This window comes from Aphelocoma coerulescens, unplaced genomic scaffold, assembly GCF_041296385.1.
Source record: "Aphelocoma coerulescens isolate FSJ_1873_10779 unplaced genomic scaffold, UR_Acoe_1.0 HiC_scaffold_138, whole genome shotgun sequence".
Classification (NCBI taxonomy): domain Eukaryota; kingdom Metazoa; phylum Chordata; class Aves; order Passeriformes; family Corvidae; genus Aphelocoma; species Aphelocoma coerulescens.
The window spans coordinates 534,703-559,812 of NW_027183491.1; the positions used below are offsets into that span (position 1 = coordinate 534,703).

Here is a 25,110-nt window from a genome sequence, read left to right on the forward strand (position 1 = left end):
GGTTATTAATTACCCGCTAATTGCGTTATTAATTGCTCCGCGCAGAAGCGTCGGGCGGCGCGAGGGGTTAATAAAAAGCCGCCGCGGCCCCTTTAAGACTCGCCCCGGGCCGCCGGGAGTTAATTAATAACCCTCTAATCACGGCCGGGGTGGTTAATGAGTGAGCTATTAACGCGAACGGGGGGGGGGGGGGGGCAATTAATGGGGCGTTAATTGCGGTGGGGGGGGGGAGGGGGCGTCCGTGAGGGGAGCGGGGGGCGGGGCCAAAGGGGGAGGGGCGGGGCCAAAGGGGAGGGGGCGTGGCTTAAGCGCCATTGGAATGAATGGAGGGGGCGTGGCCTCAGCGGAGGGGGCGTGGCCACCGAAAAAGGGCGGGAAACGGCGTCGAGCGCGGGGGGGGGGCGGGGCCAGCGCTGAGGGGAAAGTGGCGGGAAGCCGCCGAGGGAGCGGGGGCCGGGCCGGAGGTTTTTTTTGAGGGGGAAAAGGGGAGATTTGGGTAAAAAAGGGCGGTTTTGGGGTGTGGCGGGGGGAGGGGAGGGTGTAAGGGGTGAGGGTGGAGGGGTTTGGGCGGGATTTGGGGGGGTTTGGGAGGAGATTTGGGGAGGGGTTGGTGGCGGGGGGGTTTGGCGGGGTTTTGGGAGGGGGTTTTGGGAGGGGCTTTTGGGGTTCTGTGAGGATATTTTGGGATTTTGGGAGGGGATTTGGGGGTTTCGTGAGGAGATTTTTGGGTCCTTGAGGGGATTTGGGGGTTTTGTGGGGAGATTTGGGGGTTTCGTGAGGGGTTTTGGGGTTTTGTGAGGGGATTTTGGGGTTCTGTGAGGGAGTTTTGGGGTTTTGTGAGGGGATTTGGGGGTTTCGTGAGGGGATTTGGGGGTTTCGTGAGGAGATTTTGGGGTTTTGTGAGGAGATTTTTGGGTCCTTGAGGGGATTTGGGGGTTTTGTGAGGGGATTTGGGGGTTTCGTGAGGGGGTTTTGGGTTCTGTGAGGGAGTTTTGGGGTCCATGAGGAGATTTTGGGGTTCTGTGAGGAGATTTTGGGGTTTCGTGAGGAGATTTTGGGTTCTGTGAGGGAATTTTGGGTTCTGTGAGGGGATTTTGGGTTCAATGAGGAGATTTTTGGGTCCATGAGGGGATTTCGGGGTTTTGTGAGGGAGTTTTTGGGTTCTATGAGGAGATTTTTGGGTCCTTGAGGGGATTTTGGGGTTTCATGAGGAGACTTTGGGGTTTTGTGATGAGATTTTTGGGTCCTTGAGGGGATTTTGGGGTTTCGTGGGGGGATTTTGGTTTCTTTGAGGAGATTTGGGGGGTCCGTGAGGAGATTTTGGGGTTTCTTGGGGGATTTTTGGGTTCTATGAGGAGATTTTTGGATCCGTGAGGGGATTTTGGGGTTTTCTGAGGGGATTTTGGGGTTTCTTGAGGGAGTTTCGGGGTCTGGGGGCGCTTTTAGGGCACTTTGGGGGGGTTCAGTGATTGTGGGGAGTTCTGAGGTCACTTTTGGGTCACTTTGGGGCCATTTCGAGTTGTTTTGGGTCATTTCGGGCCACTTTGGGGCGATTTTGGGTCCCTTTGGGGGACATTGTGAGTGATTTTGGGTCACTTTTAGGCGATTTCGGGGCACCTTTGGGCCATTTCCCGTGATTTTGGGTCACTTTGGGGCCATTTCCCGTGATTTCGGGGCAATTTTGGGTCACTTTTGGGGCCATTTCCAGTGATTTTGGGTCACTTTGGGGCACTTTCGGGTCACTTTGGGGCCATTTCCAGTGATTTTGGGTCACTTTGGGGCACTTTCGGGTCACTTTGGGGCCATTTCCAGTGATTTTGGGTCACTTTGGGGCACTTTTGGGTCACTTTGGGGCCATTTCCAGTGATTTTGGGTCACTTTGGGGCACTTTGGGGTCACTTTGGGGCATTTTCCAGTGATTTCGGGTCACTTTGGGGCCATTTCCAGTGATTTTGGGTCACTTTGGGGCACTTTTGGGGCACTTTTGGGCCATTTCCAGTGATTTTGGGTCACTTTGGGGCACTTTCGGGTCACTTTGGGGCCATTTCCAGTGATTTTGGGTCACTTTGGGGCCATTTCCGGTGATTTTGTGTCACTTTGGGGCCATTTCCAGTGATTTTGGGGCACTTTTGGGGCATTTTGGGGCGATTTTGGGTCACTTTGGGGCCATTTCCAGTGATTTTGGGGCACTTTGGGGCACTTTGGGGCACTTTGAGGTCACTTTGGGGCCATTTCCAGTGATTTTGGGTCACTTTGGGGCAATTTTGGGTCACTTTGGGGCATTTTCCAGTGATTTTGGGTCACTTTGGGGCACTTTCGGGTCACTTTTGGGCCATTTCCAGTGATTTCGGGGCACTTTGGGGCACTTTGGGGTCACTTTGGGGCCATTTCCGGTGATTTTGGGTCACTTTGGGGCATTTCGAGTGATTTTGGGTCACTTTGGGGCCATTTCCAGTGATTTTGGGTCACTTTGGGGCACTTTTGGGGCACTTTTGGGCCATTTCCAGTGATTTTGGGTCACTTTGGGGCACTTTCGGGTCACTTTGGGGCCATTTCCAGTGATTTTGGGTCACTTTGGGGCCATTTCCGGTGATTTTGTGTCACTTTGGGGCCATTTCCAGTGATTTTGGGTCACTTTGGGGCCATTTCCAGTGATTTTGGGTCACTTTTGGGCCATTTCCAGTGATTTTGGGTCACTTTTGGGCCATTTCCAGTGATTTCGGGTCACTTTGGGGCACTTTTGGGGCACTTTGGGGCCATTTCCAGTGATTTTGGGTCACTTTTGGGCCATTTCCAGTGATTTTGGGGCACTTTGGGGCACTTTCGGGTCACTTTGGGGCCATTTCCAGTGATTTTGGGTCACTTTGGGGCATTTCGAGTGATTTTGGGCCACTTTGGGGCCATTTGCAGTGATTTTGTGTCACTTTGGGGCCATTTCCAGTGATTTCGGGTCACTTTGGGGCATTTTCCAGTGATTTTGGGTCACATTGGGGCACTTTTGGGGCACTTTGGGACAATTTTGGGGCACTTTGGGGCCATTTCCAGTGATTTTGGGTCACTTTGGGGCATTTTCCAGTGATTTCGGGGCACCTCCGCTGCATCTCGAGGGATTTCAGGATCCCCCGGCGTCGCTTTTGGGGCCCTTTTAGGGGATTTTGGGGCCCTTCCATGGATCTGATCCCACCTCCCCCGTTTTGGGCCTCTCCGGCCTCATTTTTTGGGGCTGATTTCGGGTTTTTTTTTGGGGGGGGGGGGTCCCCCTTTTTTTTTGTTTTTTTTTTTTTCCTTTTTAAAAATAATTTTAATTTTCCCCTCCCCCTCTCTCCTCCTCCTCCTCCTCCTCCTCCTCCTCCTCCTCCTCCTGGCAAAGTCCGGCCCCGTTATCCCGGCGAGGCCGAAGGTCACCCCCAAGGATCCCGGGGGGTTCCCTCTCTCCTTCCTCCTCCTCTTCCTCCCCAAAAAAAAACCCCCAAAAAATCCCAAAAAACCCCTCCCAGGATCCCTTCTTTCCCCCCCTCCCCCACCACCCTTCCAACCCCCATTTCCCGCTGTTTTCACCCCAAAAAAAAAACCCAAAAAAAAAAAGAGAATCCCCCCCCATGGAATCCGGCCCCAAAAATGGGGGGAAAACCCCAAAAAAGGGGGAGAAGGAGGAGGAAGAGGAAGGAGGAGGAGGAGGAGGAGGGGTGGCCTTGAAGAAGGAGATCGGGCTCCTCAGCGCCTGCGGGATCATCGTGGGTGAGTGGGGGGGGATTTTTGGGACCCCCTCCCCAAATCCCACAACCTCCCCCCCACACCCCAAAATCCCCCCCCCCCCCCAAAATCGCCTCAAAATCCCCACCCCCCCAAAAAAACCCCAAAACCCCCCAAAAAATTCTCCCCTTCCACTCCAGATTTTGGGGGATTTTCCCTCAAAATCGCTGTGGGTTTAGGGAGGAACTTTTTGGGGTTTTTTTGGGGGGGATTTTGGGGGGTTTTTAGGGAAAAAAACAGCCGGGTTTGGAGCTCCCCCCCCCTTCTCCCGATCCGGCCCTCGGGAGCTCCCCTAAAACCCCCCCGGGGCCCCTCAAATCCCTCCCAGAATTCCCGGGATTTCCTCGGGACGCCAAAAAATGCCCCAAATTCCCCTCGATTCACCCCAAATCCCCCCCCAAACTGCCCCAAACTGCCCCAAATCCCCTCTAAACCACCCCAAAACTGCCCCAAACCGCCCCTAAATCACCCCAGACCCCCTCAATTCGCCCCAAAACTGCCCCAAATCAGCTCCAAATCGCCCCAAACTGCCCCAAAACTGCCCCAAAACTGTCCCAAACTGCCCCAAACCGCCCCAAACTGCCCCAAACTGCCCCAAAACTGCCCCAAATCCCCTCAATTCACCCCAAAACTGCCCCAAAACTGCCCCAAATCTCCCCAAACTTCCCCAAAACTGCCCCGAATCCCCTCAATTCACCCCAAATCCCCCCCAAACTGCCCCAAAACTGCCCCAAATCCCCCCTAAATCACTCCAGACCCCCTCAATTCACCCCAAAACTGCCCCAAATCCCCTCAATTCACCCCAAATCTGCTCCAAACCTCCCCAAAACTGCCCCAAACCGCCCCAAATCCCCCGTAAATCACCCCAGGCCCCCTCAATTCACCCCAAAACTGCCCCAAATCCCCTCAATTCACCCCAAAACTGCCCCAAATCCCCCTTAAATCACCCCAGATCCCATCAATTCCACCCAAAACTGCCCCGAAACTGCCCCAAATCCCCTCAATTCACCCCAAATCCCCCCAAATTCTCCCTCAATCACCCCAGACCCCCTCAATTCACCCCAAAAACACCCCAAACCACCCCAAAACTGCCCCAAATCCCCTTAATTCACCCCAAATCCCCCCAAAACTGCCCCAAATCCCCCCTAAATCACCCCAAATCCCCTCAATTCACCCCAAAACTGCCCCAAATCCCCTCAATTCACCCCAAATCCCCCCAAAACTGCCCCAAACCTCCCCAAATCCCCCCTAAATCACCCCAGACCCCCTCAATTCACCCCAAAACTGCCCCAAAATGGCCCCAAATCTCCCAAAACTGCCCCAAAACTACCCCAGACCACCCCAAATTACCCCTAAATTACCCCAAAACTGCCCCAAATCCCCTCAATTCACCCCAAATCCCCCCAATTCACCCCAAATCCCCCCAAAACTGCCCCAAATCCCCTCAATTCACCCCAAATCCCCCAAAACTGCCCCAAATCCCCTCAATTCACCCCAAATCCCCTCAATTCACCCCAAATCCCCCAAAACTGCCCCAAATCCCCCCCCAAACTGCCCCAAACCACCCCAAATCCCCCCTAAATCACCCCAACCCACCCCAAAACTGCCCCAAAATCCCCTCAATTCACCCCAAATCCCCCCAAAACTGCCCCAAACCCCCTCAAATCCCTCCCAGATCCCTCCCAGAATTCCCGGGATTTCCTTGGGACGCCGAAAAATGCCCCAAATTCCCTGGATTCCCCCCCCCCAAAAATCGGCCCCGTTGTCCCAAAAACTGCCCCAAAACTGCCCCAAAATGTCCCAAATCCCCCCTAAACCGCCCCAAACCCCCTCAAATCCCCCCCAAATCCCATCAATTCCACCCCAAATCCCCCCAAATCCCCCCAAACCGCCCCGAATCCCCTCAATTCACCCCAAATCCCCCCCAAACCACCTCAAATCCCCTCAAATGCCCCCAAATCTCCTCAAATCCCCCCCAAAACCTCCCCAAGTCCCCCTCAACCCACCCCAAACCTCCCCAAATCCCCCCTAGACCCCCCCAAATCCCCCCCAAATGCCCCCAAATCTCCCCAAATCCCCCCCAAAACCTCCCCAAGTCTCCCCAAACCCCCCAAATCCCCCCCAAATCACCCCGGACCCCTCCCAAACCCCCCCGAATCACCCCCAAACCCCCTCAAATCCTCCCCAAACCCTCCCAAATCCCCCCCAAACCCTCCCAAATCCCCCCCAAAACCTCCTCAAATCCCCCCAACCCCCCCCAAACCTCCCCTAACTCCCCCCAAACCCCCCAAACCCCTCCCAAGCCCCCCCAAATCCTCCCCAAACCCCCCCAAATCCCCCCAAACCTCCTCAAACCTCCTCAAACTCCCCCCAAACCCCCCTAAACCCCTCCCAAGCCCCCCCAAATCCCTCCCAAATCCCCCCAAATCATCCCCAAACCCCCCCAAATCATCCCCAAACCCCCTCAAATCCCCCCGAACCCCCCCAAACCTCCCCAAACTCCCCCCAAATCCCCCTAAACCCCTCCCAATCCCCCCAAATCATCCCCAAACCCCCCCAAATTCCCATTTTTCCCCCGTTCCTCCCCCCAAACCCTCCTAAATTCCCATTTTTTCCCCGTTTCTCTCCCCAAATTCCCGTTTCTCCCCCCAAACCCCCCCAAATTCCCATTTTCCCCCGTTTCTCTCCCCAAATTCCCATTTTTCCCCCGTTCCTCCCCCCAAACCCCCCCAAATTCCCATTTTTCCCCCGTTTCTCTCCCCAAATTCCCATTTTCCCCCCGTTTCTCTCCCCAAACCCCCCCAAATTCCCATTTTTCCCCCATTTCTCTCCCCAAATTCCCATTTTTTCCCTATTCCTCCCTCCAAACCCCCCCAAATTCCCATTTTTCCCCTATTTCTCTCCCCAAACCCCCCCAAATTCCCATTTTTCCCCCCGTTCCTCTCCCCAAACCCCCCAAATTCCCATTTTTCCCCCGTTTCTCTCCCCAAATTCCCCTTTTCCCCCATTTCTCTCCCCAAACCCCCCCAAATTCCCATTTTCCCCCATTTCTCTCCCCAAATTCTCATTTTTCCCCCATTTCTCTCCCCAACCCCCCCAAATTCCCATTTTCCCCCCATTTCTCTCCCCAAATTCCCATTTTTCCCCCCGTTTCTCTCCCCAAATTCCCATTTTTCCCCCGTTTCTCTCCCCAAACCCCCCCAAATTCCCATTTTTCCCCCGTTCCTCCCCCCAAACCCCCCCAAATTCCCATTTTTCCCCCATTCCTCTCCCCAAACCCCCCCAAATTCCCATTTTTCCCCCATTTCTCTCCCCAACCCCCCCAAATTCCCATTTTCCCCCCATTTCTCTCCCCAAATTCCCATTTTTCCCCCGTTTCTCTCCCCAAATTCCCATTTTTCCCCCATTCCTCCCCCCAAACCCCCCTAAATTCCCATTTTTCCCCCATTTCTCTCCCCAAACCCCCCCAAATTCCCATTTTTCCCCCGTTTCTCCCCCCAAACCCCCCCAAATTCCCATTTTTCCCCCATTCCTCCCCCCAAACCCCCCCAAATTCCCATTTTCCCCCATTTCTCTCCCCAAATTCCCATTTTTCCCCCGTTTCTCTCCCCAAACCCCCCTAAATTCCCATTTTCCCCCCGTTTCTCTCCCCAAACCCCCCCAAATTCCCATTTTTCCCCCGTTTCTCTCCCCAAACTCCCCCAAATTCCCATTTTCCCCCCATTTCTCCCCCCAAACCCCCCCAAATTCCCCTTTTCCCCCATTTCTCCCCCCAAACCCCCCCAAATTCCCATTTTCCCCCCGTTTCTCTCCCCAAATTCCCATTTTCCCCCGTTTCTCTCCCCAAATTCCCATTTTTTCCCTATTCCTCCCCCCAAACCCCCCAAATTCCCATTTTTTCCCCATTTCTCTCCCCAAATTCCCATTTTCCCCCCATTCCTCCCCCCAAACCCCCCCAAATTCCCATTTTTTCCCCATTTCTCTCCCCAAACTCCCCTTTTCCCCCATTCCTCCCCCCAAACCCCCCCAAACTCCCCTTTCCCCCCCCGTTTTTTCCCCTCCCCCCCCCAGGGAACATCATCGGCTCCGGCATCTTCGTGGCTCCGCGGGGGGTGCTGGCGCTGGCCGGGGCCGTGGGGCCGGCGCTGCTCATCTGGGGCCTCTCGGGGGCCGTCACGGCCGTGGGCGCCCTGTGCTACGCCGAGCTGGGGCTGGCGCTGCCGCGGCCCGGGGGCGACTACGCCTACGTGGGCCACGCCTTCGGACCTCTGGCTGCGTGAGGAACGGGGGGCTGGGGGCGTTTGGGGGGTTTGGGGGAGTTTGGGGGGGTATTAGCCATTTTTTCCCAATTTTTCCCCATTTTTTCCCAATTTTTCCCCATTTTTTCCCTATTTTTCCCCATTTTTTTCCCATTTTTTAGCCATTTTTTTCCCATTTTTTCCCATTTTTTCCCCATTTTTTCGCCATTTTTTTCCCATTTTTTCCCATTTTTTCCCCATTTTTTCCCATTTTTTCCCCATTTTTTCCCCATTTTTTCCCAATTTTTCCCCATTTTTTTCCCATTTTTTCCCATTTTTTAGCCAAATTTTCTCCCATTTTTTACGCATTTTTTCCCATTTTTTACCCAAATTTTCCCCCATTTTTCCCCCACTTTTTCCCCATCTCCCCCCACTTTTCCCCCATTTGTTCCCCATTTTTTCCCCAATTTCCCCCCTTTGTTCCCCCTTTCCCGGGGCCGTGGGGCCGGCGCTGCTCATCTGGGGCCTCTCGGGGGCCGTCACGGCCGTGGGCGCCCTGTGCTACGCCGAGCTGGGGCTGGCGCTGCCGCGGCCCGGGGGCGACTACGCCTACGTGGGCCACGCCTTCGGCCCTCTGGCTGCGTGAGGAGCGGGGGGCTGGGGGGGTTTGGGGGAGTTTGGGGGGGTTTTAGCCATTTTTTCCCAATTTTTCCCCATTTTTTTCCTATTTTTTTCCCATTTTTTTCCCATTTTTTTCCCATTTTTTAGCCATTTTTTAGCCATTTTTTAGCCATTTTTTCCCCATTTTTTAGCCATTTTTTCCCCATTTTTGCCCAATTTTTCCCCATTTTTTCCCCATTTTTTTCCCATTTTTCCCCATTTTTAGCCAAATTTTCCCAATTTTTTACCCAATTTTTCCCCATTTTTTACCCAATTTTTCCCATTTTTTTCTAATTTTTTTCCCATTTTTTTCTCAATTTTTTCCCATTTTTTTCCCCATTTTTTTCCCATTTTTCCCCATTTTTTAGCCAAATTTTCCCAATTTTTTACCCAATTTTTCCCCATTTTTTACCCAATTTTTCCCATTTTTTTCTAATTTTTTTCCCATTTTTTTCCCAATTTTCTCCCATTTTTTCCCCATTTTTTTCCCATTTTTTCCCATTTTTTCCCCATTTTTTTCCCATTTTTTCCCATTTTTTAGCCATTTTTTCCCCATTTTTTTCCCATTTTTCCCCATTTTTTCCCCATTTTTTTCTCAATTTTTCCCCATTTTTCCCCCATTTTTTCCCCATTTTTTCCCCCATTTTTTTCCCATTTTTTCCCATTTTTTAGCCAAATTTTCTCCCATTTTTTTCCCATTTTTTCCCATTTTTTACCCAAATTTTCCCCCATTTTTCCCCCACTTTTTCCCCATCTCCCCCCATTTTTCCCCCATTTGTTCCCCATTTTTTCCCCAATTTCCCCCCTTTGTTCCCCCTTTCCCGGGGCCGTGGGGCCGGCGCTGCTCATCTGGGGCCTCTCGGGGGCCGTCACGGCCGTGGGCGCCCTGTGCTACGCCGAGCTGGGGCTGGCGCTGCCGCGGCCCGGGGGCGACTACGCCTACGTGGGCCACGCCTTCGGCCCTCTGGCTGCGTGAGGAACGGGGGGCTGGGGGCGTTTGGGGGGGTTTTAGCCATTTTTTCCCAATTTTTCCCCAATTTTTCCCCATTTTTTCCCATTTTTTAGCCATTTTTTAGCCATTTTTCCCCAATTTTTTCCCATTTTTTTCCCATTTTTTAGCCATTTTTTCCCAATTTTCTCCCATTTTTTTCCCTATTTTTCCCCATTTTTTTCCCTATTTTTCCCCATTTTTTCCCCATTTTTTCCCCATTTTTTCCCCATTTTTTTCCCATTTTTCCCCATTTTTTCCCATTTTTTCCCCATTTTTCCCCATTTTTTAGCCAAATTTTCCCAATTTTTTACCCAATTTTTCCCCATTTTTTTCTATTTTTTTTCCCATTTTTTTCCCAATTTTCTCCCATTTTTCCCCATTTTTTCCCCATTTTTTCCCCATTTTTTTCCCAATTTTCCCCCATTTTTTTCCCATTTTTTCCCATTTTTTAGCCAAATTTTCTCCCATTTTTTACGCATTTTTTCCCATTTTTTACCCAAATTTTCCCCCATTTTTCCCCCACTTTTTCCCCATCTCCCCCCATTTTTCCCCCATTTGTTCCCCATTTTTTCCCCAATTTCCCCCCTTTGTTCCCCCTTTCCCGGGGCCGTGGGGCCGGCGCTGCTCATCTGGGGCCTCTCGGGGGCCGTCACGGCCGTGGGCGCCCTGTGCTACGCCGAGCTGGGGCTGGCGCTGCCGCGGCCCGGGGGCGACTACGCCTACGTGGGCCACGCCTTCGGCCCTCTGGCTGCGTGAGGAGCGGGGGGCTGGGGGGGTTTGGGGGAGTTTGGGGGGGTTTTAGCCATTTTTTCCCAATTTTTCCCCATTTTTTTCCTATTTTTTTCCCATTTTTTTCCCATTTTTTTCCCATTTTTTAGCCATTTTTTAGCCATTTTTTAGCCATTTTTTCCCCATTTTTTAGCCATTTTTTCCCCATTTTTGCCCAATTTTTCCCCATTTTTTCCCCATTTTTTTCCCATTTTTCCCCATTTTTAGCCAAATTTTCCCAATTTTTTACCCAATTTTTCCCCATTTTTTACCCAATTTTTCCCATTTTTTTCTAATTTTTTTCCCATTTTTTTCTCAATTTTTTCCCATTTTTTTCCCCATTTTTTTCCCATTTTTCCCCATTTTTTAGCCAAATTTTCCCAATTTTTTACCCAATTTTTCCCCATTTTTTACCCAATTTTTCCCATTTTTTTCTAATTTTTTTCCCATTTTTTTCCCAATTTTCTCCCATTTTTTCCCCATTTTTTTCCCATTTTTTCCCATTTTTTCCCCATTTTTTTCCCATTTTTTCCCATTTTTTAGCCATTTTTTCCCCATTTTTTTCCCATTTTTCCCCATTTTTTCCCCATTTTTTTCTCAATTTTTCCCCATTTTTCCCCCATTTTTTCCCCATTTTTTCCCCCATTTTTTTCCCATTTTTTCCCATTTTTTAGCCAAATTTTCTCCCATTTTTTTCCCATTTTTTCCCATTTTTTACCCAAATTTTCCCCCATTTTTCCCCCACTTTTTCCCCATCTCCCCCCATTTTTCCCCCATTTGTTCCCCATTTTTTCCCCAATTTCCCCCCTTTGTTCCCCCTTTCCCGGGGCCGTGGGGCCGGCGCTGCTCATCTGGGGCCTCTCGGGGGCCGTCACGGCCGTGGGCGCCCTGTGCTACGCCGAGCTGGGGCTGGCGCTGCCGCGGCCCGGGGGCGACTACGCCTACGTGGGCCACGCCTTCGGCCCTCTGGCTGCGTGAGGAACGGGGGGCTGGGGGCGTTTGGGGGGGTTTTACCCATTTTTTCCCAATTTTTCCCCAATTTTTCCCCATTTTTTCCCATTTTTTAGCCATTTTTTAGCCATTTTTCCCCAATTTTTTCCCATTTTTTTCCCATTTTTTAGCCATTTTTTCCCAATTTTCTCCCATTTTTTTCCCTATTTTTCCCCATTTTTTTCCCTATTTTTCCCCATTTTTTCCCCATTTTTTCCCCATTTTTTCCCCATTTTTTTCCCATTTTTCCCCATTTTTTCCCATTTTTTCCCCATTTTTCCCCATTTTTTAGCCAAATTTTCCCAATTTTTTACCCAATTTTTCCCCATTTTTTTCTATTTTTTTTCCCATTTTTTTCCCAATTTTCTCCCATTTTTCCCCATTTTTTCCCCATTTTTTCCCCATTTTTTTCCCAATTTTCCCCCATTTTTTTCCCATTTTTTCCCATTTTTTAGCCAAATTTTCTCCCATTTTTTACGCATTTTTTCCCATTTTTTACCCAAATTTTCCCCCATTTTTCCCCCACTTTTTCCCCATCTCCCCCCATTTTTCCCCCATTTGTTCCCCATTTTTTCCCCAATTTCCCCCCTTTGTTCCCCCTTTCCCGGGGCCGTGGGGCCGGCGCTGCTCATCTGGGGCCTCTCGGGGGCCGTCACGGCCGTGGGCGCCCTGTGCTACGCCGAGCTGGGGCTGGCGCTGCCGCGGCCCGGGGGCGACTACGCCTACGTGGGCCACGCCTTCGGCCCTCTGGCTGCGTGAGGAGCGGGGGGCTGGGGGGGTTTGGGGGAGTTTGGGGGGGTTTTAGCCATTTTTTCCCAATTTTTCCCCATTTTTTTCCTATTTTTTTCCCATTTTTTTCCCATTTTTTTCCCATTTTTTAGCCATTTTTTAGCCATTTTTTAGCCATTTTTCCCCATTTTTTAGCCATTTTTTAGTCATTTTTTAGCCATTTTTTCCCATTTTTTCCCATTTTTTCCCATTTTTTTTCCCATTTTTTAGCCATTTTTTAGCCATTTTTAGCCATTTTTTCCCCATTTTTTAGCCATTTTTTCCCCATTTTTTAGCCATTTTTTAGCCATTTTTTAGCCATTTTTTAGCCATTTTTTAGCCAATTTTTCCCATTTTTTCCCCATTTTTTCCCCAATTTTTTCCCATTTTTTTCCCCATTTTTTTCCCATTTTTTTCCCATTTTTTAGCCATTTTTTCCCCATTTTTCCCCATTTTTTCCCCATTTTTTCCCATTTTTTTCCAATTTTTTGCCCAATTTTTTCCAATTTTTTCCCCAATTTTTCCCCATTTTTTCCAATTTTTTCCCCATTTTTTCCCATTTTTTAGCCATTTTTTTCCCATTTTTTCCCCAATTTTTCCCCAATTTTTTCCCATTTTTTAGCCATTTTTCCCCATTTTTTCCCCATTTTTTCCCCATTTTTTCCCCATTTTTTCCCCATTTTCTCCCATTTTTTCCCATTTTTTACCATTTTTTTCCCAATTTTTTCCCCATTTTTTTCCCATTTTTCCCCATTTTTTAGCCAAATTTTCCCAATTTTTTACCCAATTTTTCCCCATTTTTTACCCATTTTTTCCCATTTTTTTCTAATTTTTTTCCCATTTTTTTCCCAATTTTCTCCCATTTTTTTCCCTATTTTTCCCCATTTTTCCCCATTTTTCCCCATTTTTTCCCCATTTTTTCCCCAATTTTTTCCCATTTTTTCCCCAATTTTCCCCATTTTTTCCCCATTTTTTCCCATTTTTTTCCCATTTTTTAGCCATTTTTTAGCAATTTTTTAGCCATTTTTTCCCCATTTTTTCCCCATTTTTTCCCCATTTTTTCCCCATTCTTTACCCATTTTCTCCCATTTTTTCCCAATTTTTCCCCAATTTTTTCCCCAATTTTTCCCCATTTTTTTCCCATTTTTTTCCCATTTTTTCCCCATTTTTTCCCCAATTTTCCCCATTTTTTTCCCATTTTTTCCCATTTTTTCCCCATTTTTTACCATTTTTTCCCCATTTTTTACCATTTTTTCCCCATTTTTTCCCCAATTTTTGCCCATTTTTTTCCCATTTTTTAGCCATTTTTTCCCCATTTTTTCCCCATTTTCTCCCATTTTTCCCCATTTTTTTCCCATTTTTTTCCCTTTTTTTTCCGATTTTTTCCCATTTTTCCCCATTTTTTCCCCATTTTTCCCCATTTTTCCCCAATTTTCCCCATTTTTTTCCATTTTTTTCCCATTTTTTCCCCCATTTTTTCCCCAATTTTTCCCATTTTTTTCCATTTTTTTCCAATTTTTTCCCCATTTTTTCCCCATTTTTTTTCCGACTTTTTTCCCAATTTTCCCCATTTTTTCCCCAATTTTTTCCCCATTTTTTCCCTATTTTTCGTGCCATTTTTCCCCTAAATTTTCCCATTTTTTCCTTATTTTATCCCAATTTTCCCCATTTTTCCCCCATTTTTCCCCCCATTTTTACCTAAATTTTTCCCCAAATTTTCCCGTTTTTTGGGGGGGGATTTTAGGGGATTTTTGGGGGGGATTTCTGGGATTTTGGGGCTTCTTCTGGGTGGATTTTATGGAATTTTGGGGGGATTTTTTGGGTGGATTTTCTGGGATTTTTGGGGGGATTTTTTGGGGGATTTTCTGGGATTTCGGGGGATTTTTTGGGGGGATTTTGGAGATTTTTGGGGCTGGGATTTTATGGAATTTTGGGGCTTTTTTTGGGTGGATTTTCTGGGAATTTGGGGGGATTTTTTGGGGGGAATTTCTGGGATTTTTGGGGGGATTTTTGGGTGGATTTTATGGCGATTTTAAGGCATTTTTGGGGTGGATTTTCTGCGATTTTGGGGCTTTTTTGGGGTGGATTTTCTGGGATTTTTGGGGGGATTTTTTGGGTGGATTTAATGGGATTTTCTTGGCTTTTTTTGGGTGGATTTTCTGGAATTTCGGGGGATTTTTGGAGGGATTTTCTGGGATTTTTTTGCGGGGATTTTTGGGGTGGATTTCGGGCTGGAATTTCACGGAATTAGGCGCCGGTGAGAAGCCCCAAAATCGCCGTTTTTCGCCCCAGATTCCTGCGCCTCTGGATCTCGGTGCTGGCGCAGCTTCGGGATGAGATTGGCTGGGAACTCCTGGGACTTTTTGGGGGGAATTTCTGGGATTTTGGGCATTTTTGGGGAGGATTTTCTGGGATTTTTGGGGGATTTTTTCAGTGGTTTTAATGGGATTTTGGGGGATTTTTTGGGGGGAATTTCTGGGATTTTTGGGGGGATTTTTGGGTGGATTTTATGGCGATTTTAAGGCATTTTTGGGGTGGATTTTCTGCGATTTTGGGGCTTTTTTGGGGTGGATTTTCTGGGATTTTTGGGGGGATTTTTTGGGTGGATCTAATGGGATTTTGGGGCATTTTTTTGGGTGGATTTAATGGGATTTTGGGGCTTTTTTTGGGTGGATTTTCTGGGATTTTTGTGGGGATTTTTGGATGGATTTAATGGGGTTTTGGGGCTTTTTCTGGGGGGATTTTCTACGATTTTGGGGCTTTTTTGGGGTGGATTTTGTGGGAATTTGGGGGGATTTTTTGGGGGGAATTTCTGGGATTTTTGTGGGGATTTTTTGGGTGGATTTAATGGGATTTTGGGGGCTTTTTTGGGTAGATTTTCTGCGATTTTGGGGCTTTTTCTGGGGGGATTTTCTGGGATTTTTGGGGGATTTTTGGGTGGATTTAATGGGATTTTGGGGGATTTTTTTGGGTGGATTTAATGGGATTTTGGGGCTTTTTTGGGTGGATTTTTTGGGATCTTTGGGGGGATTTTTTTGGGGATTTTCTGGGATTTCGGGGGATTTTTTTGCGGGGGTTTTTGGAGATTTTTGGGGCTGGGATTTTATGGAATTTTGGGGCTTTTTTTGGGTGGATTTTCTGGGAATTTGGGGGGATTTTTTGGGGGGAATTTCTGGGATTTTTGGGGGGATTTTTGGGTGGATTTTATGGCGATTTTGAGGCATTTTTGGGTGGATTTTCTGGAATTTTGGGGCTTTTTCTGGGTGGATTTTCTGGGATTTTTGGGGGGATTTTTTGGGTGGATTTAATGGGATTTTAGGGGATTTTTTGGGTGGAATTTCTGGGATTTTTGGGGCTTTTTTGGGGTGGATTTTCTGGGAATTTGGGGCATTTTTCGGGGTGGATTTTCTGGGAGTTTTGGGGGGATTTTTTGGGGGATTTTCTGGAATTTCGGGGGATTTTTGGAGGGATTTTCTGGGATTTCAGGGGATTTTTTGGGGGATTTTGGAGATTTTTGGGGCTGGGATTTTATGGAATTTTGGGGCTTTTTTTGGGTGGATTTTCTGGGATTTTTGGGGGGATTTTTGGGGGGATTTTCTGGAATTTTGGGGGATTTTTGGGGGGGATTTTCTGGGATTTCGGGGGATTTTTTTGCGGGGATTTTCGGGGGCGGATTCCGGGCTGGAATTTCACGGAATTAGGCGCCGGTGAGAAGCCCCAAAATCGCCGTTTTTCGCCCCAGATTCCTGCGCCTCTGGATCTCGGTGCTGGTGATTTACCCGACCAACCAGGCCGTCATCGCCCTGACCTTCGCCAACTACGTCCTGCAGCCCCTGTTCCCCACCTGTGGCACCCCCGAGGCCGCCCAGAGGATCCTGGCCGCCGCCTGCCTGCGTGAGTCGCCCCGAAAGTCCCCGAATTTGGGGATTCTCAAAAAAAATCCGCTCGGAAACGGTGAAAAAACGGCGAAAAACGGGCGAGAAACGGGCGGGAAACGGCTCGAAACGGACCTGAAGTGACCCAAAACGGACCCAAAACGGACCCAAAACTCACCTGGGCCGGCCAGGAGCTCCTGGTGTTCTCCTGTGTCCGTGTGTGATCCCAAAATTCCCGGAATTCCTGGAATTCCTAAAAAAATCTGTTCAAAAATGTGAAAAATTGGCAAAAACGGTAAAAACCAGGCAAAAACGGCTCAAAACGGATGAAAATTGGCTTAAAATGGACCCAAAACGGACCCAAAACTCACCTGGGCCGGCCCAGGAACTCTTGGTGTCCTCCTGTGTCCGTGTGTGATCCCAAAATTCCCGAAAATTTGGGAATTCCCAAAAAAATCCGTTCGAAAATGTGAAAAAACGGCAAAAAACGGCTTGAAATGGACCAAAATTGGCTTAAAAGGACCCAAAACAGACCCAAAATCCAGCCCAGGCTCACCTGAGGTGCCCCAGAGGATCCTGGCCGCCGCCTGCCTGCGTGAGTCGCCCCGAAAATCCCCGAATTTGGGGATTCTCCAAAAAAATCCGCTCGAAAACGGTGAAAAAACGGCGAAAAACGGCGAGAAACGGGCGGGAAACGGCTCGAAACGGACCTGAAGTGACCCAAAACGGACCCAAAACGGACCCAAAACTCACCTGGGCCGGCCCAGGAGCTCTTGGTGACCTCCTGTGTCCGTGTGTGATCCCAAAATTCCGGAATTCCTGGAATTCCTAAAAAAATCTGTTCAAAAATGTGAAAAATTGGCAAAAACGTAAAACCCAGGCAAAAACGGCTCAAAACGGATGAAAATTGGCTTAAAATGGACCCAAAACGGACCCAAAACTCACCTGGGCCGGCCTAGGAACTCTTGGTGTCCTCCTGTGTCCGTGTGTGATCCCAAAATTCCCGAAAATTTGGGAATTCCCAAAAAAATCCATTCGAAAATGTGAAAAATTGGCAAAAAACAGCAAAAGATGGGCAAAAACGGACCAAAATTGACCCAAAATGACCCAAAACGGACCCAAAACTCACCTGGGCCGGCCCAGAAACTCCTGGTGTTCTCCTGTGTCCGTGTGTGATCCCAAAATTCCCAGAATTCCCGGAATTCCTAAAAAAATCTGTTCAAAAATGTGAAAAATTGGCAAAAAACGGCTCAAAACGGGCCAAAACGGGTTCAAAATGGACCTAAAATGACCCAAAATGGACCCAAAACTCACCTGGGGTTGCCCAGAAACTCTTGGTGACCTCCTGTGTCCGTGTGTGATCCCAAAATTCCCGAAAATTTGGGAATTCCCAAAAAAATCCATTCAAAAATGTGAAAAATTGGCAAAAACGGCAAAAGATGGGCAAAAATGGACCAAAATTGACCCAAAATGACCCAAAACGGACCCCAAAACTCACCTGGGGTTGCCCGGGAACTCTTGGTGGTTTCTTGGCTTTCCAGATTGATCCCAAAAATCCCCAAATTTTGGAATTCCCAAAAAAATCCGTTCGAAAATGTGAAAAAACGGCAAAAAACGGCTCAAAATGGGCCAAAACGGGTTCAAAATGGACCTAAAATGACCCAAAATGGACCCAAAACTCACCTGGGCCGGCCCAGAAACTCTTGGTGACCTCCTGTGTCCGTGTGTGATCCCAAAATTCCCGAAAATTTGGGAATTCCCAAAAAAATCCGTTCAAAAATGTGAAAAATTGGCAAAAACGGTAAAAAAGGGACCAAAACGGACCAAAATTGACCCAAAATGACCCAAAATGGACCCAAAACTCACCTGGGGTTGCCCAGAAACTCCTGGTGTTCTCCTGTGTCCGTGTGTGATCCCAAAATTCCCGAAAATTTGGGAATTCCCAAAAAAATCTGTTCGAAAATGTGAAAAATTGACAAAAACGGTAAAAAAGGGACCAAAACGGACCAAAATTGACCCAAAAGGACCCAAAATGGACCCAAAACTCACCTGGGCTGGCCCAGAAACTCTTGGTGTTCTCCTGTGTCCGTGTGTGATCCCAAAATTCCCGAAAATTTGGGAATTCCTAAAAAAATCCATTCGAAAATGTGAAAAATTGGCAAAAAACGGCAAAAGTTGGGCAAAAATGGACCAAAATTGACCCAAAATGACCCAAAACGGACCCAAAACTCACCTGGGGTTGCCCGGGAACTCTTGGTGACCTCCTGTGTCCGTGTGTGATCCCAAAATTCCCGAAATTCCCCAAAAAAATCCGGTCAAAACTGTGGAAAAACGGCGAAAAATGGGCAAAAAACGGCTCAAAATGGGCCAAAATTGACCCAAAATTACCCAAAATGACCCAAATTTTCACCTGTCCCTCACCTGAGCCCTTTTAACCCCTTTTTACCCCATTTTAACCCCTTCAACCCCACTTAACCCCCTCCCAAAATCCCCAAAGATCCCCAAAAAATCCCCCAAACCCCCAAAAATCCCCAAAATCCCCCCAAAGTGCCCAAAATGCCCCAAAAAGCCCCAAATTACCCCAAATTTTAGCCTGAGCCCGTTTTTTTCCCCTTTTAACCCTTTCAACCCCACCCAAACCCACCCCAAATTCCCCCAAAATTCCCCCAAAAAATCCCCAAAAAATCCCAAAAAATCCCAAAAAATCCCCAAAAATCCCCAAAACCCCAAAATTCCCCCAAAATGCCCCAAATTCCCGCAAATTTTAGCCTGAGCCCCTTTTTACCCCATTTTAACCCCTTCAACCCCACCCAAATCCCCTCACAACCACCCGAAAAAAATCCCCAAAAAAATCCCAAAAAATCCCCCAAAAAATCCCAAAAAATCCCCCCAAAAAACCCAAAAAATCCCAAAAAATCCCCAAAACTCCCCAAAAATCCCCCAAATCCCCCCAAAGTGCCCAAAATGCCCCAAAAAAGCCCCAAATCCCCCAAATTTTTGACCTGAGCCCCTTTTTGTCCCCTTTTAACCCTTTCAACCCCACCCAAACCCACCCCAAACACCCCAAAAATTCCCCAAAAACCCCCCAAAAAATCCCCAAAAAAATCCCAAAAAATCCCCAAAAAATCCCCAAAACCCCCCAAAATCCCCCAAAGTGCCCAAAATGCCCCAAAAAGCCCCAAAATCCCCCAAATTTTTGACCTGAGCCCATTTTTGTCCCCTTTTAACCCTTTCAACCCCACCCAAACCCACCCCAAACCACCCCAAAAATTCCCCAAAACCCCCCCAAAAAATCCCCAAAAAAATCCCAAAAAATCCCAAAAAATCCCCAAAAATCCCCAAAACCCCAAAATTCCCCCAAATTTTAGCCTGAGCCCGTTTTTTTCCCCTTTTAACCCTTTCAACCCCACCCAAACCTACCCCAAAATCCCCCAAAAATCCCCAAAAAATCCCCAAAAAAATCCCAAAAAATCCCAAAAAATCCCTAAAACCCCCCAAAACCCCAAAATGCCCCAAAATGCCCCAAAATGACCCAAAATCCCCCAAATTTTCACCTGAGCCCCATTTTATCCCCTTTTAACCCTTTCAACCCCACCCAAACCCACCCCAAAATCCCCCAAAATTCCCCCAAAAAATCCCCAAAAACCCCCAGAACTCCCCCAAATCCCCCCAAAGTGCCCAAAATGCCCCAAAATGACCCAAATTCCCCCAAATTTTCACCTGAGCCCATTTTAGCCCTCTTTTATTCCCCAATTTAACCCTTTCAACCCCACCCAAACCCACCCCAAAAAATCCCCAAAAAATCCCCAAAAAATCCCCAAAAAAATTCCCAAAACTCCCCAAAACTCCCCAAAACTCCCCCAAATCCCCCCAAAGTGCCCAAAATGCCCCAAAAAGCCCCAAATTCCCCCAAATTTTAGCCTGAGCCCATTTTTTTCCCCTTTTAACCCTTTCAACCCCACCCAAACCCACCCCAAAATCCCCCAAAATTCCCCCAAAAAAATCCCCCAAAAATCCCCCCAAAACCCCCCAAAAAATCCCCAAAAAATCCCCCAAAAAATCCCCAAAAATCCCCAAAACTCCCCAAAAATCCCCCAAATCCCCCCAAAGTGCCCAAAATGCCCCAAAAAGCCCCAAATCCCCCAAATTTTTGACCTGAGCCCGTTTTTTTCCCCTTTTAACCCTTTCAACCCCACCCAAACCCACCCCAAAATCCCCCAAAATTCCCCCAAAAACCCCCCAAAAAATCCCCAAAAAAATCCCAAAAAATCCCAAAAAATCCCTAAAACCCCCCAAAACCCCAAAATGCCCCAAAATGCCCCAAAATGACCCAAATTCCCCCAAATTTTCACCTGAGCCCATTTTAGCCCTCTTTTATTCCCCAATTTAACCCTTTCAACCCCACCCAAACCCACCCCAAAATCCCCCAAAAACCCCCCAAAAAATCCCCAAAAAAATCCCAAAAAATCCCCAAAAAATCCCCAAATCCCCCCAAAATCCCCCAAAGTGCCCAAAATGCCCCAAAAAGCTCCAAATTCCCCCAAATTTTAGCCTGAGCCCGTTTTTTTCCCCTTTTAACCCTTTCAACCCCACCCAAACCCACCCCAAATTCCCCCAAAATTCCCCCAAAAAATCCCCAAAAAATCCCCAAAAAAATCCCAAAAAATCCCAAAAAATCCCCAAAAACCCCCAAAACCCCCCAAAATCCCCCAAAGTGCCCAAAATGCCCCAAAAAGTCCCAAATTCCCCCAAATTTTTGACCTGAGCCCGTTTTTGTCCCCTTTTAACCCTTTCAACCCCACCCAAACCCACCCCAAAATCCCCCAAAATTCCCCAAAACCCCCCCAAAAATCCCCAAAAAAATCCCAAAAAATCCCAAAAAATCCCCAAAAAATCCCCAAAACTCCCCCAAATCCCCCCAAAGTGCCCAAAATGCCCCAAAATGCCCCAAATTCCCCCAAATTTTCACCTGAGCCCATTTTAGCCCTCTTTTATTCCCCAATTTAACCCTTTCAACCCCACCCAAACCCACCCCAAAATCCCCCAAAACCACCCCAAAAAATCCCCAAAAAAATCCCAAAAAATCCCCAAAAAATCCCCAAAACTCCCCCAAATCCCCCCAAAGTGCCCAAAATGCCCCAAAATGCCCCAAATCCCCCAAATTTTTGACCTGAGCCCCTTTTTTTTCCCCTTTTAACCCTTTCAACCCCACCCAAACCCACCCCAAAATCCCCCAAAAACCCCCAAAAAATCCCCAAAAAAATCCCAAAAAAATCCCAAAAAATCCCAAAAAATCCCCAAAACTCCCCAAAAACCCCCAAAATCCCCCCAAAGTGCCCAAAATGCCCCAAAAAGCCCCAAATTCCCCCAAATTTTAGCCTGAGCCCATTTTTTTCCCCTTTTAACCCTTTCAACCCCACCCAAACCCACCCCAAACCACCCCAAAAATTCCCCAAAACCCCCCCAAAAAAATCCCCCGAAAAATCCCAAAAAATCCCCAAAAACCCCCAAAACCCCCCAAAATCCCCCAAAGTGCCCAAAATGCCCCAAAAAGCCCCAAATTCCCCCAAATTTTTGACCTGAGCCCGTTTTTTTCCCCTTTTAACCCTTTCAACCCCACCCAAACCCACCCCAAAATCCCCCAAAATTCCCCCAAAAACCCCCCAAAAAATCCCCAAAAAAATCCCAAAAAATCCCAAAAAATCCCTAAAACCCCCCAAAACCCCAAAATGCCCCAAAATGCCCCAAAATGACCCAAAATCCCCCAAATTTTCACCTGAGCCCATTTTAGCCCTCTTTTATTCCCCAATTTAACCCTTTCAACCCCACCCAAACCCACCCCAAAATCCCCCAAAATTCCCCAAAATTCCCCCAAAAAATCCCCAAAAAAATCCCAAAAAATCCCAAAAAATCCCCAAAAAACCCCCAAAACTCCCCCAAATCCCCCCAAAGTGGCCAAAATGCCCCAAAATGACCCAAATTCCCCCAAATTTTCACCTGAGCCCATTTTAGCCCTCTTTTATTCCCCAATTTAACCCTTTCAACCCCACCCAAACCCACCCCAAAATCCCCCAAAAACCCCCCAAAAAATCCCCAAAAAAATCCCAAAAAAATCCCAAAAAATCCCAAAAAATCCCCAAAACTCCCCAAAAACCCCCAAAATCCCCCCAAAGTGCCCAAAATGCCCCAAAAAGCCCCAAATTCCCCCAAATTTTTGACCTGAGCCCGTTTTTTTTCCCCTTTTAACCCTTTCAACCCCACCCAAACCCACCCCAAAATCCCCCAAAAAATCCCCAAAAAAACCCCAAAAAAATCCCAAAAAAATCCCAAAAAATCCCCAAAACCCCCCAAATCCCCCCAAAGTGCCCAAAATGCCCCAAAATGCCCCAAATTTCCGGGCAGTGCTGCTGACGTGGGTGAACTGCCGCAGCGTGCGCTGGGCCACGCGAGTCCAGGACGGCTTCACGGCCGGGAAGCTGCTGGCCCTGGGGCTGATCGTGGTCACCGGCGCCGTGCTCATCGCCCGCGGTGAGAAATGGGGCCAAAAAAGGGGATTTTGGGCAAAAACGGGCGGGAAATGGGAAAAAACGCAGAAAATGGGAAAAAACGGGGAAAAAATGAAAAAAAGGGGAAAAAATGGGGGGGAATGGGGGGGAATGGGGGGAATTGGGGGGGGATGAATGGGAAATGTGGGGGTGGGAGGGAATATGGGAGAAAATGGGAGAAAACGGGGTGAAAATGGGGTGAAAAATGGGGATTTTGGGCAAAAATGGGGAAAAATGGGAAAAATGGGGAAAATGGGAAATAATGGGGAAAAAATGGGGGAAAATGGGGGGGAATGGGGGGGAATGAATGGGAAATGTGGGGATTTGAGGGAATATCGGAGAAAATAGGAGAAAACGGGGTGAAAATGGGGCGAAAAATGGGGATTTTGGGCAAAAATGGGGAAAAATGGAAAAAACGCAGAAAATGGGGAAAAAACGGGGAAAAAAGGAGAAAAAATGGGAGATTTGGGGGAGGAACTGAGGGAAATGAAGGGATTTGAGGGGAAATGGGAGAAAATGGGAGATTCAGGGAGAAATGGGGTGAAAATGGGGTGAAAAATGGGGATTTTGGGCAAAAATGGGGAAAAATGGAAAAACGCAGAAAATGGGGAAAAATGGGGAAAAAATGGGAGAAAATGGGGGGGAATGGGGGGGAATGAATGGGAAATGTGGGGATTTGAGGGAATATGGGAGAAAATGGGAGAAAACGGGGTGAAAATGGGGTGAAAAATGGGGATTTTGGGCAAAAATGGGGAAAAATGGGAAAAATGGGGGAAAATGGGAAAAAACGGGGAAAAACAGGGAAAAAATGGGGGGAAATGCAGGGATTTGAGGGGAAATGGGAGAAAATGGGAAAAACCAGGTGATTTGGGGAGAAAACGGGGTGAAAATGGGGTGAAAAATGGGGATTTTGGGCAAAAATGGGGAAAAATGGAAAAAACACAGAAAATGGGAAAAAACGGGGAAAAAATGGGGAAAAATATGGGGGGGAAAATTGGGATTTGAGGGAAAATGGGAGGGAATAGGAAAAATCAGGTGATTTGGGGAGAAAACGGGGTGAAAAACGGGGATTTTGGGCAAAAACGGGGGAAAAAATGGGAAAAATGGAAAAATTGGGAAAAACGGGGATTTTGGGCAAAACCGGGAGGTTTGGGGGGAAAAACGAGGGGGAAACGTGGGGATTTGGGGGAAAATGAGGAAAACAGGAAGAAAATGGGAGATTTGGGGAGAAAACGGGGCGAAAATGGGGCGAAAAATGGGGATTTTGGGCAAAAATGGGAAAATGGAAAAAAACGGGAAAAAATGGGAGATTTGGGGAGAAAATGGGGAAAAATGGGAAAAAATGGGAGAAAATGGGGGGAAAATGAGGGGGAAATGTGGGGATTTGAGAGAATCGTATAAAAACCGTAAAAAATCCCCAAAAATTGCAAAACAAATTCAAAAAAAATCCCAAAAAAACCCCCAAAAATTCCCAAAAAAATCCCCAAAAATTCCCCAAAAAATCTGAAAAAATTCCCCAAAATTCCCGAAGCACAAAAAATCGATAAAAGACCTTAAAACATTGGTCAAAATCGTGAAAAATTTGTAAAATATTCGTAAAAAATCAGTAAAAAATCGTAAAAAATCATTAAAAAATGGTAAAAAAAAAAAAAAAATCTAAAAAAAATCTAAAAAAAATCCAAAAAAATCCCAGAAAATTCAGGAAAATTCCCAAAAAATCCCGAAGCAGAAAAAATTGATGAAAACCCGTCAAAAATTGGTTAAAAACTGTAAAAAATCGTAAAAAATTGGTAAAAAATTGGTAAAAATATCGTAAAAAATTGGTAAAAAATCGTTAAAAAAATCCCCAAAAAATCTGAAAAAATTCCCAAAAATTCCCGAAGCACAAAAAATTGATAAAAGACCTTAAAAAATCGGTAAAAAATCGTAAAAAATCGTAAAAAAATCGTAAAAAATTGGTAAAAAATTGTGAAAGATCAGTAAGAAATTGTAAAAAATGCGTAAAAAATCGGTAAAAAAATCGTAAAAAATGGTAAAAAAATCATTAAAAATCAATAAAAAATCCCCAAAAAATCAGTTGATAAAGAACCGTAAAAAATTGGTAAAAAATTGTAAAAAATCTGTCAAAAACTGGTAAAAAAGCGTAAAAAATCGGTGAAAAATCGTTAAAAAAATCCCCAAAAAATCCCATAAAATTCCCTAAAATTCCCAAAGCACAAAAAATTGATAAAAAACCGTCAAAAATGGGTAAAATCTGTAAAAAATCGTAAAAAATTGGTAAAAAATTGGTAAAAAAATAGTAAAAAATCGGTAAAAAATCGTAAAAAAATCGTTAAAAAATGGTAAAAAAAATCGCAAAAAAATCTGAAAAAATTCCCAAAAATTCCCAAAGCACAAAAAATTGATAAAAGACCTTAAAAAATCGGTAAAAAATCGTAAAAAATCGTAAAAAATCCGTAAAAAATCGTAAAAAATCGGTAAAAAACCCGTAAAAAATCGTAAAAAATCGGTAAAAAATCCCA

The 25,110-nt window shown here is 46.8% G+C and overlaps 2 protein-coding genes across 2 annotated transcripts in view; both read left to right on the plus strand.

Moving 5' to 3' along the window:
• Positions 1-3,518: 3,518 nt before the first annotated feature.
• Positions 3,519-25,110, plus strand: part of LOC138100726 (large neutral amino acids transporter small subunit 2-like) — a 59,778-nt gene continuing 38,186 nt past the window's right edge. Inside the window, exon 1 of the mRNA XM_068998578.1 lies at positions 3,519-3,738. Within this exon, the coding sequence (XP_068854679.1) occupies positions 3,600-3,738 (139 nt within the window). The 5' untranslated portion in view covers positions 3,519-3,599. The remainder of the gene's footprint in view (positions 3,739-25,110) is intronic.
• LOC138100695 (large neutral amino acids transporter small subunit 2-like) lies at positions 15,375-22,723 on the plus strand. The gene is made up of 3 exons (XM_068998570.1): positions 15,375-15,398; positions 15,870-16,062; positions 22,446-22,723. The coding sequence occupies exons 1-3, from the start codon at positions 15,375-15,377 to the stop codon at positions 22,721-22,723; spliced, it is 495 nt and encodes a 164-aa protein (XP_068854671.1).

Coding starts and splice junctions, on each gene's coding strand:
- LOC138100695 (XM_068998570.1), top strand. CDS start 15,375: ATGGCGATTTTGAGGCATTTTTGG. Junction 15,399..15,869: donor CGATTTTGAGGCATTTTTGG/GTGGATTTTCTG, acceptor TCACGGAATTAG/GCGCCGGTGAGAAGCCCCAA. Junction 16,063..22,445: donor CCTGGCCGCCGCCTGCCTGC/GTGAGTCGCCCC, acceptor ATTTCCGGGCAG/TGCTGCTGACGTGGGTGAAC.